The sequence below is a fragment of the Mercenaria mercenaria genome, chromosome 12 (assembly GCF_021730395.1).
Source record: "Mercenaria mercenaria strain notata chromosome 12, MADL_Memer_1, whole genome shotgun sequence".
Taxonomy (NCBI): domain Eukaryota; kingdom Metazoa; phylum Mollusca; class Bivalvia; order Venerida; family Veneridae; genus Mercenaria; species Mercenaria mercenaria.
In genome coordinates this window covers 71,224,815-71,239,202 of record NC_069372.1, presented here as the reverse complement: position 1 = coordinate 71,239,202, position 14,388 = coordinate 71,224,815, and the positions used below count along the sequence as shown (strand labels likewise).

At 36.8% G+C, this 14,388-nt stretch overlaps 1 protein-coding gene across 1 annotated transcript; it reads left to right on the top strand.

Moving 5' to 3' along the window:
• Nucleotides 1–8: 8 nt before the first annotated feature.
• Nucleotides 9–3,445, top strand: LOC123533756 (small nuclear ribonucleoprotein Sm D3-like). The gene is made up of 2 exons (XM_045315587.2): nt 9–466; nt 2,485–3,445. The coding sequence occupies exons 1-2, from the start codon at nt 154–156 to the stop codon at nt 2,559–2,561; spliced, it is 390 nt and encodes a 129-aa protein (XP_045171522.1). The 5' UTR covers nt 9–153; the 3' UTR covers nt 2,562–3,445.
• The last annotated feature ends 10,943 nt before the right edge of the window (nt 3,446–14,388 follow it).

The following is a 14,388-nucleotide window of genomic DNA, read 5'->3' as shown; positions in this document are numbered from 1 at the left end:
CCGCTTTTTAACCGGAAGCGTAAATTGAACGTTTCAGCGCCATTGCTCCAACAAAACCTAAACAAAAACAATTATTGAAAATCCAGTTCAATCTGCAGATTTGCTGCTAAATTTGATTTGACTTTTATATAGCTCAATAGAAGAAGAATAAATATGTCTATAGGTGTGCCAATTAAAGTGATGCATGAGGCAGAAGGGCATATAGTTACATGTGAAACGACTACCGGCGAAGTTTACAGAGGAAAACTAGTAGAAGCTGAAGACAATATGAACTGTCAAATGGCGAACATTACTGTTACATATAGAGATGGGCGAGTAGCACAATTAGAAAATGTTTACATTCGCGGCAGCAAGATCAGGTTCATGATTCTGCCAGATATGTTGAAAAATGCACCCATGTTCAAAAAAGTTCAAGGCAAAGGGCAGTCTGCTGGTAGAGGGAAATCTGCAATTCTTAGAGCTCAAGGTATATGGATGAACGGAAAACCTGTTTTAGAAATTTTGTATTTATTGCAATAAATAGCAAACAAATATAAAGTAATGTAGGGGAGAAAGACAGTGGCTAGGATTATGGTACCATAACCTCCGATTCTAGGATTACGGAAGTTTGGTATTCCTAGACAACCCTACAGAGGATAGGCTAGGATTATGGAAGTATTTAAGAGGCATCAAATATATATCTTAGGACATGCATTTATAAATGATGTTGTAGACTTGTGTATTTCAAATAAAATACTAAATAGCGATTTTTCATGCCTGCCGTATTATTTCGTGTTATCGCCATTTTGGGTTAGTATAATCTTAAACGATATATTAATGGCGTCTCTCACTTCAGGTTTATGAAAAGAGTAACAACTGTTAAAAAACTAGTCGAAAGTTTTAAAAAAGAGATGAGAAAGGAAAAATAAGTAAATAAAAGAAGAAAAGAAAGAGAAAAAAGAAAAAAATTGAGAAGAAACAATGAAAAATCAAAGAAAAAAAACAAAATCATTAATATGAAATAATAACATACTCTAAACATAATTACAATATTTAAAAAAACAATTATTTTTGATGGAAATTGAAAAGAAAATAAATAAGCTATGAACTGAGTGCCTCCTCATGGTGTGGCCCGGATGTAGTTGCTGCCATTAATATATTGTTTAAATTATTCTAACCCAAAATGGTGAATCGATAATACGAAATAGTACAGCAGGCACGAAAAATATTGCTATTTGTATATTAAGTGAAGTACATAAGTTTAAAACGTCATTTATGCATGTCCCAACATATATATTTGATGCCTCTTAAATACTACCGTAATCCTAGCCTACCCTCATATGGTCGCTAGGAATCTGGAACTTCAGTAATCCTGGAATCACTTGATTCGATTAAAAATAGTCACAAATTTGATATTGGTAAAACATCAAGTTTACCAGAAAGTATTCGACAAAATTTAAAGCCCCAATAATTGATGGAATCTGCACAAAATTCAGGCTACTTTTTAGGTCTGTTCCTACTGTTTTCCTATTTTTGAAAGTCTCTTTTTTTTTTTTTTTGTCCAGCTGTGTAATTGTAATTGTACAAGATTCAGCCCACCATTTTGTACCTGTATTTGACTGTTTCAAAATTTTCCAGGGGGAGAGCCCCCTAAAATGACTGGGTTACTTCCCAGTACTTACCTCAAAATTAAGACCATAAAAAACACCAGATCCCACTGTTTCGTACCTTTATTTCAAAATTTTCCAGGGAGGGAGCCCCCTGGTCCCCCAGTATGACCAGGAAACCTCCAATACCTTGAAATTTAGACCAAAAAAGTGCATGAGCCCACCGTTACATACCTGTATTTCAAAATTTTTCCAGGGGGCACTATACACCTCGCAGGTGACACTTTTATTTTAAAACTGTTTCAAACCTCCTACTTTTCTCCTAGTTTTTCATGAAAGTTCACTTGAAAGCCTATTTTTTTTCACCACTTTGTAAAAAAAGATGCAATTTTGTATTGTGGAGGGGAGAAGAAGGGGGGAAAAAGCCCTGTGTCTCTTGGGTATTAACAAAAAAGACCGGCATAGGAAATAACTCTGAAGCTAGGCTCTCAACTTACAAATGTCACTTGCCCAGACTGACTTGGTCACATTAGGTGACTTGGCGACAGCTTATATGAATCACTGCCGGATGGAGGGTCCTACAGTAAACACTGCCGCAATGGCGGTCCTACAGTAAACACTGCCGCAATGGCGGGTCCTACAATAAACACTGCCGCAATGGCGGGTCTTACAGTAAACACTGCTGCAATGGCATTCTACAGTAAACACTGCCGCAGTGGCGGGTCCTATAGTAAATACTGGTATTATAATAAAAAAAAAATTATATGAATCACTACCACAATGGCGGGCCCTACAGTAAACACTGATATAGGATTTACGTACTGCATGCATAAATGAATATGGTTTGGTATTTCCAGCCAATATTGATGACTTTAAATTTTTGTTTCTTTACATATAGCTGCAAGAGGACGTGGTCGTGGTGGAGGTGGTGGCGGTGGAAGAGGACGTGGTGGCCCAATGTTCAACCGAAGATAGAAAATTGTGAACACTTGTGCATCATTTCATACAAAGGACAGCAACTATCCATGTTCATTAATGAACTAAAATACATTAACATGTTAAAGTGGAGACAAGTTGACTAACATTGTCAGCATTGTTGTTGTAGATATTGTTTTAATATGTGGAACTGTGATTGTGTGTGTGACTGAAATAATTTGTACGCTGATGTGTATGTTGTCATTGAAGGTAGAATTTGTGAAATGTTTTAGACCAATTATTCCATTTTCATCACCATCACATTCGTGAACTTTTTCATGGCTCAGTTTTCAAACTGATGCCTTGTTGGTTTTAGATATTCCATTAAAAAGTTCTTGTGAAGTGGTTAATGTCCTGATCTAAAGCAGTTTGTGAAGTAAAAACATTTCATATAAAAGTTTCTCATTGAATTTTTTCAGAAACGGTAATTTAAAAAAGTACATTTTATTACTTACAATAGTATATATTGTTTACTGTTGAACTTCAACTATATATTAGCGGATGTAATAATTGATGGTTGGAGCAAACTGTTCCGTTTTAGTTCAGTACAGGGATTTGGAATGTAGCAAAAAGTCTGCAGTTTAACTTTTGAATTTAAGATTGTTCCAATAATAAGTATAGTGAAATGATAAACAATTATGTGTTCATTTGAAGTTACATTGTACTTCTATGTAAGGTTTTTATGACCTGTATGCAGATTGAAAGAAAATGTTTAGATTGATTTTTCACTTTTTATTGATAACTGAGGTTTCAATATATAGTGTAAGGGAATAGACCAAAGTTTTTATGTTGGTATTTTTTCTCCTGTAACTTGATCACAATGATTGTAGATATGGTAAGATCATGGTAGAATCTTGATCAAAATAAAAGTAACTGAAACATTAGTTCTTCTTCTACTTCAAGGTTCATGTAAGATGTTTAGTTGCTTCCCTTGATTAGACTTGATCTTTTCCTATCTGCAGTTACATGCAGAATTGTCTGCAGATTGTAATGGAAAATATGGTAGAAACATTGATATATCCGAAGACCTATTTCTAACAAAAAACCTGACATACTGAGACATTTTGTTCATTATTTGTTCTTCATAAAGGGCACAATGTATTTTTTACTCGCACTGGAATTATACTATGTACTCCTTTATTTGATATTAACTTAAAATGCATGAAATTCTATTCAAATGTTTTAACTTTGCTTGATATAAAAACAAAGAGTATGTAGAGTAGCTTACATAATTAAATATCTTGCAGTAACAGTCATGTTATTAAAAAAAATACCAGTGTTTTAATGAAAGTACATAGTCTTACTTAAGCTAAGTATACAATTTTAAAGTGTACACACAAACAAGATTATTATGTGTTATCATAGATTATGTAAAACATCATTAAAATTTGTAGTGCTAAAAAATAGGGACACATGACCCAAATTACATATGTGAAAATGTGAACAAATACTACATAATTATAGTTCATGAAAACAAAATTAACAAGTTTGTATGTATCAACAGTATTATGCATTTAATAGCTTAAAATGGTACATGCTGTTTACATGTATGACTGAACACAGTATAAATGTGTACTACCACTAAGAAGCTGGATTTTTTTTTTAACAATTGAGGGTTACTGCATGACAATTAGGATTGTAGCTCTATACTCAGTTTATATAGCACAGTTAGATATATTTGATGAGGATTTTCTACATTTGATTCAATATCTAAATACAGAATATTTTAGTGAGAGATGTGAATTGTATATCTGAATGCTGATGAATACATAGATCAAACAGATAACTTGATTATCTGCAAGAAATGGCAGATCAGTGAGAAGAAAGTCCACTATCTGTTATGTAAATTGTCACTATGTACTAAATGACTAAAATTTTTATGCCCCCCTTCGAAGAAGGAGGGGTATATTGTTTTGCAGATGTCGGGCGGTCGGTCGGTATGTAGACCAATTCGTTTCCGGATGATAACTCCAGAACGCTTGGGCCAAGGATCCTGAAAGTTGATAATGACAAGCAGATGATCCCTAATGATTTTGAGGTCAGTAGGTCAAAGGTCAAGGTCACCATGACCCAGAACAGTAAAATGGTTTCCAGATAATAACTTGAAGGCTTGGGCCTAGGGTCACGAAACTTGATTGGTGGTTGATCATGATCAGTAGATGATCCCTATTGATGTTGAGGTTAGTAGGTCAAAGGTCAAGATCTCAGTGACCCGGAACAGTTAAATGGTTTCTGGATGATTACTCAAGAACGCTTGGGCATAGGGTCATGAAAGTTGATAGGGAGGTCTGGTTGGACATGACTAGCAGATGACCCCTAATAATGTTGAAGTCAGTAGTTCAAAGGTCAAGGTCACAATTACCCAGAACAGGTCAACCATTTCCGGATGATAACTTGAAAACGCTTTGGCCTAGGAGCACGAAAATTATTAGGGAGGTTGATCATGACCAGCAGGCTATCCCTGTTGATTTTGAGGTCAATAGGTCAAAGGTCAATATTACAAAGTACAGTAGAACTTTTGTGTACAATGACCAAATAATTTCTGTTCCTTGTGCAATTTCTGAATGTATCAAGGGCGGCATTTTGTGTTGTACGAGCTCTTATTACCAAATGGATTTGATTCAAACTTAGAATAGTTGTACCACATCATCACCCACATCATATGGTACAAGGGCCATGACTCTTGCACCAGTACTTCATGATATATGCTGCCTTTTTACTTAGAATTTCAGGTCAATTGTGGTGCACTTCCACTATATCTTCATCATTACTTAATGAATTTGATTAAATTAGTTTTTCCAGATCCTCGTCCTCATCATATGACTGGGGCAGTTGTTTTATGAGTTACATCCCCCTTTTTATACGCCCATTTGAAAAACAGGACATGCGCAAGAACCAGGCCCCTAGGTCTAAGGTCACGGTCACACTTGGAGGTCAAAGGTCAAATTCAAGAATGACTTTGTCTGGAGCATATCTTCTTCATGCATGGAGGGATTTTGATGAAAGTTGGCACAATTGTTCATCATCATGAGACGGAGTGTCATGTGCAAAAACCAGGTCCCTAGGTCTAAGGTCAAGGTCACACTTAGAGGCCAAAGGATACAAGAATGAAAAATTCAAGAATGACTTTGTCTGGAGCATGTCTTCTTCATGCATGGAAGGATTTTGATGTAGCTTGGCACAGTTGTTCACCATAATGAGAGGGAGTGTCATGCGCAAGAACCAGGTCCCTAGTTCTAAGGTCAAGGTCACACTTAGAGGTCAAAGGATACAAGAATGAAAACTTTGTCCGGAGCATATCAGTGTTCGCGTTTACGGCGTACAAGTATCTAAATACGCAACGAATTTGGCTGGTACGCAAATTTTTCAAGGCCATTGCGTACATGGGACGCAAAGTAAAAACGGAACTGAATGTTATAATTTAAAGACAACAAATACTAATCACAATGTCGGAATCCCAATTTCATTTTCAGTAGCATTATTTTCTAAAAATAACACAGAGTGACGTAGCCTGTTGTCATTCAGTGACGTATTCAGTCTGGTTGAGCGTAATTGATCAAAATCTCTACTTATCGATGTAAATTATATGGAAACAGTCCGGTTACTTCTTGCATTGCAAACTGAAAGTAAGATGAACGCGAACACTGGTTTTATTTTTCAAAGCAGGGCTTGAGCTAGGGGTCGACATGTGTGAAATTCAAGTCGCCCAATGTTTGTTATTCATACTCCGCTAATTATCCACTAACGGCCTATTGTCACTTTACTCGAATACATATGGCATAATTTAGCCTCCGTCTCTTGATACAGAGAAGTTTGAAAGCAATTATAATGGTCTCTGACACCTTTGTTTTGATAAATTAAGCAGTAGGGATTAATATTACATTAACTTGTACATTCTCCTTTGACTTCTCAAAAAATTATCTTACCTTGAATACTTTCATTAAATCCAAGTAATTTGAATCATTTTACTCCGAACTTTAGAAACATATCACTGACACTTTCTGTGACGAAAATAACTTTACTGAAAGTTACACAAATTTCTGACAACTGCAGCAGAAACTGGGTTAAACATGATTGACAACTTTTTCTTTTGATGTGTGCCCACATTAGCGGATCAAAAGGACCGTGTTACCCTTTGTGTGACGTCACTGCTGCTGATGTCATGATGGCATGTATTTAACTCATACAGTCAGTTCTAGTACAATATTGCTTTTATGGGTTTTAGTGTTTCGACTGAACATAGCACTGAAAGCTTGATTTATTTTTTTGCTGGGCCAATTTTAGAATATGAAATGATCAAACTGTTTTGAAATTGTATTCATAGATCTAATTGAAGGGTGTTTGGTTTTGGAAGTGATTAGGAAATTAACTGGAAAAAATACTTCGAATTACAATTTACAGAAATCACATTATATAAATTCACATATTTAAATGAGAAATTAGATTCACAAGGATAAGAAAACAGATTCGCTTACCTTTTCAGTTGGTTTGTTTTTTTGATTTGATAGACTTAAACAAAATTTAATAGACTTAAACAAAGGAGAAGTGACTTTTTCTGTAAAATCTTAGTGTAGTGCTTTAACCTGTTAAAGTAACTATTAGCTAGTCAAACCCATTATATTTGATGTAACTTTGTAGATTCTAATATTTTTATACCTCTATGATGCTTATCAGAAGTGGAATGCATTTATGAAGTTAAAGAAGCAGTGTTATTTATTGTAAAACATGGACATTTGTCAATATTGTAACCACACAACCTGGGACTCAACCATATTTGGCTGGGACTCAACATTTTTGGGAGTACTGAGTCCCAGGGACTCAGTGAAATTTTCAGAAAACGCCAACACTGCATATCTTCTTCATGCATGAAAGGACTTTGATGTAGCTTGGCACAATTGTTTACCATCATGAGACGGAGTGTCATGCGCAAGAACCAGGTCCCTAGGGGTAAGGTCAAGGTCACACTTAGAGGTCAAGGATACAAGAATGAAAACTTTGTCCGGAGCATTTCTTCTTCATGCATTGAGGGATTTTGGTACAACTTGGCACAAATGTTCACAAGCATGAGACGGAGTGTCAGCGCAAGAACCAGGTCCCTAGGTCTAAGGTCAAGGTCACACTTAGAGGCCAAAGGTCAGATACAAGAATGACTGTCCGGAGTATTTCTTCTTCATGCATGGAGGGATTTTGATGTAACTTGGCACAATTGTACACCATCATGAGACGGAGTGTCATGCACTGGTCCCTTCTTTTGAATTACTTCCCTTTGCTGTTACTATAAATAGCTTATATTGTAACTGTTTCATTATAAGTCGTAGGGAAAAATCGAGATCACTTTTCTGTAGTACAACATGCATGTTACATCCAATTCTGTGTATTTTGAGCTATCTCTACCTCGTAAGGATTTTTGTATGGACTTGTAATTTTTTTTTTTTTTTTCTTTAAGATTTACACTTCCCTTAGTTGTTACTATAAATAACTTACATTGTAACTTTTTTATAATTGACCGTAGGGAAAAGCCAAGACCACTTTTCTGTGGTACAACATTGATGTTTCTTTCAAATTTTGGGTGTATTTTAAGGTATCACTACCTGGTAAGGATTTTTTGTGGACTTAGAAAAATAAAAGAATCACAATAATTTCTAAAAAAAAAAAAACATTGTAAACAACTAGAAAATTAAAATTCCATTTGCAAATACAGGTGCTAGTGTAAAGAAATTTGCTGTGACGGGCGTATATTGTGACATTCTGGCACTCTGTTTTATGTAGATTTATGTCCCCCCACCCCCCCCCTGGGAGAGACATTGTTTTTGCCCCATCTGTCTGTCCGTCACACTTCATATTTTCAATGAATAACTGGAGAACCATTTGAACTAGAACCTTCAAACTTCATAGGGTGATAGGACTTACAGAGTAGATGACTCCTATTGTTTTTATTGTTACTGCATGAAAGGTGAAGGTCACAGGGGCCATCTATCTGTCACACTTCATTTTCAATCAATAACTGTAGAACCATTTGACATAGAGCCTTCAAACTTCATAGAGTGATGGGGCTTACAGAGAAGATGATCCTTACTATTTTTGTGATTACTAGATTAAAGGTCAAGGTCACAGGGGCCTGAACATGGAAAACCGTTTCTGATCAATAATTTCAGAACCACTTGACCCAGAATGTTGAAACTTCATAGGATGATTTAACATGTAGAGTAGATGACCCCAATTGCTTATTTTGGTCACTTGCTCATATGTCAAGGTCACAGGGACCAGAAGATGGAAAAGGGCTTCCGATCAATAACTTGAGAACCATTTGACCCCAAACCTACTAACTTCATAGGATGATAGGTCTTAGAGTAGAGGACTGTTATCGTTTTTGGGGTCACTTGAGCTAAGGTCAAGGTCACGGGTGCCTGAAGCTAGAAAACACTTTCCAATCAAAACTTGAGAACCACATGACCCAGAATGTTTAAACTTAGTGGGATGATTGAACATGCAGAGTACATGGCCCCTACTGATTTTAGGGTCACTATCAAAGGTCACAGGGGCCTGAACATGGAAAACTATTTCCAATTCATAACTTTAGAACCACTAGGACCAGAATGTTGAAACTTAGTGGTATGATTGGACATGCCAAGTAGATGATCCCTATTGCAGTCAACCATCAGTGTCCCTTTGGCATAAATGTTTACCATAATGAGACAATGTGTCTTGCGCAAGACCCAGACCCTAGCTCCAAGGTCGAAGTCACACTTAGAAGTCAAAGGTTGACAGAGTCTGTTTCTTGTCCAGTTCATAACTCTGAACTTGATCAAATGATCACCTCATCAAGACGATGTGCAGAACCCATGAGTTTGGCCAAGGTCAAAGGTTTGAGCCTTCCATTTCGTGTCGGCTCTGTATCTCCTTAACCCCTTGAAGGATAAATGAAACTTGGGTCAAATGATAACCTCATCAAGACGATGTGCAGAACTTATGAATCAACTAATCAAACTCGGCTTAATGTCAAGGTAAAGTTTTGAGCCTTCCATTTTTGTGCCTGCTCTCCTTGAAGGATTTGCATGAAACATGGGTCAATTGGTCATCTCATCAAGACGTGCAGAACTCGCGAGTCAGCTATGTTACCTCAAGGTCAAGGTTACAACTCAAGATCAAAGGTTTTAGCCTTCCATTTTATGTCTGTTCTGTATCTCCTTAAGTCCTTGAAGGATTTTAATATGATGTGGCTGTTATATTCCTTAAACCTTATCAAGACAATTTGCAGAATTCAAAATTCACCCCTGCCAGTTTAAGGTCATGGTCACAACTCGAATATTTAATGGTTCCATCCAATACCATCAACCCTTTCACTATCCATAACAGCGGGGATATAGCTGTCTTTCAGACTGCCTTGTTCAAATGGGAGTAGCTGGCCTTTTTCAGGGGCCTGCTAAGGCTAAAAAAAATATAACAAAAGCCTTTAATGAACTTATGAACTGCTAGATCGATTTTCATCAAACCTTGTTTGCAGCATAATTATAAGGTTCTCTCATCATCTTATTTAAGTGGTTGACCCCTAGAACTAAGAATAGAAAGACCTTTAAACAACTTCTTATGAGCGGATGGATGGACCTTCAGAATTGGTCTTTAGCATCATTTTAAGATACTCTACCAGTTTTTCAAGTTGAGACAGCCAGCCCCTTTGAGGAACCACTTAAGCTTTGAATAGAAATACTTTTAAATGACTTCTAGAGGATCTTCATCAAACTTGGTGTATAGCATCATTGTTAGGCTCTCCTGGCAGTCCTGGTATGTCCACAATGTTGGTCTGTCTGTCAGTCCGTAGACCAATCGCTTTCCGGATGAAAACTCAAGAACACTTCTTGAAAGTTGATAGGAGGTTGGTCATGACCAGCAGATGATCTCTATAGATTTTGAGATCAGTAGATCAAACGTCAATGTCACAGTGACCTAGAACAGTTGAACGACTTCCGGACGATAACTTTTAAATGCTTGGGCCTAGGATCATGAAACGTAATAGGAGGTTGATCATGACCAGCAGATGACTCCTATTGATTCTGAGATCAGTAGGTCAAAGGTCAAGGTCACAATGACCCGGAACAGTTAAACAGTTTCCAGATGATAACTTGAGAATGCTTGGGCCTAGGATCACGAAACTTAATAGTGAGGTTGATCATGACCAGCAAATAGCCCTGGTTTATTTTGAGATCAGTAGGTCAAAGGTCAAGATCACAGTGACCCGGAACAGTTAAACGATTTCCAGACGATAACTTGAGAATGCTTGGGCTTATGATCACGTAACTTAATAGGGAGGTTGATCATGACCAGCGGATGACCCCTGTTTTTTAGATCAATATGTCAAAGGTCAAGGTCACTGTGACCAAATAATTTCTGTTCTTTGTGCAGTTACTGAATGCATCAAGGGTGGCATTTCGAGTTCTACGACCTCTTGTTCAAATGGAGGCGCTTGGCTCAAAGTGGGACCATTTGAGCTAAAAATAGAATTACCTTTAAATGACCTTCTCATGAACCTCTGTTCCATACCTCATGTTTTTATTTCGATGTAAATGAGATGTGGAACCAAAATTTGTAGTTCTGTTTGGCGCCGTATAACCTATACTGTGTTGATGCGCCATAAATCCCAAATAAATAAATGAACCTCTGGGTGGATCCTTATCAAACTTTATATGTAGCATCACTATTAGGTCCCCCCGCAAATTTCTTCAAGTTTGGGTGTTTGTCCCCTTTATTGGCCGCTAAAATTTGAAAAAAGAATTAAATGACATCTCAAGAAACTCTGGGTGGATCTTTATTAACTTGATTTGTAGCATCTCCCAAAGTTTGACACTGGAGTTAAAAATAGAAAAATCTGTCATTGATGGATCTTTATCAAACTTGGTCAGTTGTGTCATTGTAAGGTCCTCTCCCAAACTTGTTCAAATGGTCCAGCTTGAGGGGACACCAGAGCTAAAAATAGAAACTAATTCTTATTTTGAAATTTATTCTCATGGTAACGCTTATTTGGGCTGTCACAGCAAAATATAGTAATAACTTTTATTCTAATGAAATTCTTATGGGATGTTCACCAACATGGTCAGAAGCAAAATCAGATGGTCAAACTCCTCATCAGATGAGTGTTGTATATTGGAAAGTTAATAAAAAAAAATTTGAATAAAACCGCAGGCCCGATTTTAAACTAATGGTCCTGGTGTGACCTTCAATCATTTTTCTTTTCAAATTATTCCAATACATCTAAGGAGATGGCGAGCAGAAGGCGTAGACTTTTCCCGAAAATAGCTGGCCCAATTTTAAACTAATTTTAGACAAATGTTCCTTTGGTGACCCTTTATGAAGATTGTTCAGATTATTCTGATTCGTCAAAAACATGCCACCAGGAGGCGTGGTCACTTTTGCCGATATGCATTTAGTGGAACCTCAAAAAATCTCATTGTCAGAAATTGCCGGCCCTTTACAAAGATTGTAAAATGTACTATTTCAAAATAATTTCACAGACATTTTCCTTTAAATATTATCTTCCAAAACTGTTCAAGCAAGCACTGTAACTATAGGGCCTTGTTACTTAAACATCCCTGAAACTACTTGTCAGATTTACACCAAACTTGTTCACTAGGATCCTGGCATGAACCTGTATCAGGTTTGTTCAAATGGTTCACCTTGGTCCCTTTTAGGGGCTGCTAGAGCTAAAAATAGAAAAACATTAGACGAGTTCTTCACATGAACCGCCTTGAGGATCTTCATCAGACTTGGCTTGTAGCATCATTATAAGGTCGCCGTCAAAATTTATTCAAGCGGGGGCAGTAAGTCCCTTTCAGTGGCCGTCAGGGCTAAAAATAAAAGTACTTTTAATTGACTGAATCTCATAAAACGCTTGACGGATTTTCGTCAAACTTGGTCTGTAGCATAATTATAAGGTCCTCTCATTAATTTATGGGAGATTTGCCCTTTTAGGGGCCACAATATATAAGATTAAAATAAATTTAAACAACTTGTCGCGTACCGGTGGATGGATTTTCGATATTTTTAAGATATATGCAAAACAAACTTTTAAGCACTTAATCCCCTAATGTTTTATGATTTAAAGTCAAATACTTCTTAGATAGGTGAGACACAAACGTGTGTGCTCTTTATGTACATCTTACAATGAAGGGCCATAACTATATGGTTTCACAAAAAAAAAAACAACTTAGAATTGTTATTGACGACTTGTCGAAAGAAGTTAACTGTTTGAGTTGTGAAGCATCGATTCATGATGGTCTTGTTGGGTTCGAAGTCATACCGGTGTTACTTCCCGCTAAAATGGTGTAGGACGACTAAAGTAGCCCTTCCAGACCTTATTTCTGGTGCTTTGGTAGAACCGCAAGTCGGACAAACTAATTGAAACTTTTGAGTGGTAAATCTTTAGACTGTGTTTGAATCCATTGTGTTTTTTGAGTCACTAAGACAAAGTGAAAGGTTACGTTCACGGAAAAGCTTGTCTGCAACTTATTTTTAGAAGTCGCCCTTGTCTTGCGAGTGATGGTGCAGACGAGTGACACTTGAGTTCCTTGAAACACTCGCCATTGGCCCCCATTAAAGTTAAATAAAAAAGTGTACCATAGCTTTCAGTTCTTATGCCAGGCACTTTCCAAAGTACTATCAATCTGCCAAAGTCAGTCAAAACGTTTTCTTGCAAATATCTGTATTACACAAGGTTCGGACAAATAATGCAGTGCACAAGTGGTTCATGCTTAGTATTTCGTCCACTACCTAACAACTGATTCACATTCACTCAGACGTACACCTTACTCATTCTTTATACCTTATTCCTCTATTTGCATGTTGGTTTAATGGAGGCTACATGTTCGTCACAGCTGTACATCATACAGTTTACAAGAGCTGCCTGCATTTCAACTCTGTGTTTTTTAGGATGTATGCGCATACTTAAGTCACAGAAGTTGATGAAACATTGTTTAAAAGCTATATAACTGTCATTTGAGTTTGGTCATATCTGAGATTCAGTATCATGGCGGTGTTTTTATGTAATTCGCCTTTTTCTAGTTGCATAATTAGCTCACCTGAATCTTGTCAGATTGTTTGCCTCAGTACAATTTTAAACGAGTTCAGTACTGGTCACTATAGGTAAAAAATAGGTCGCTAGGTAAAAAAAAAATACGACGGGCTAGAATTTCTACCTGCTCTTCACAAAACTTGGTCAGAATGTGAAATCTAGGCGGGATTTTGAAGTTGGGACTCCAGCAAAACGTTAAATCGTGGAAAAAAACTTTAGGAGACCACATTTTTATCTGAGGTCAAAATGTTTGTCCTCTGTATCATCGACGGTCAAAACTTAGCTCACTATGCAAAACGATTGAAATCTTTTAGTTTTAAATATTAAATATATTTTATTTCAGCAATTTATGAATCATTTACAAAATTGGGCAGAAGGCTAAATTTTATCTTACATACGGGTGGCTTCCCATTCTGCACTTGAGAGTCCACATTTTGTCACAATGCTTTAATTGTCTTTGCAAAATCAAGTCCAGTTTTGAAACTAGGCTATCCAGGGATCAAAGACTAGGTCACTGAGTGAAATCATCAGAAAAACCTTGTCATTTTAGGAGGTATTTTGTACTCGAATTAGTCAGAATATATTGTATTGATGAATCTATATAAAGTTCGAAACTGGGTCTTTGGTCAAAATTAGAACACTAGTCATGATCATAAATAAACTTAATTAACCCTATAGATCCCATTCCATGAAACTTGATTAGAATGTTTGTCTTGATAAAAGCAATGAAATGTTTCAAACTGGGTCATCTAGGCTTTCCTGATC

Coding starts and splice junctions, on each gene's coding strand:
- LOC123533756 (XM_045315587.2), top strand. CDS start 154: ATGTCTATAGGTGTGCCAATTAAAGTGATGCATGAGGCAGAAGGGCAT. Junction 467..2,484: donor TGCAATTCTTAGAGCTCAAG/GTATATGGATGA, acceptor CTTTACATATAG/CTGCAAGAGGACGTGGTCGT.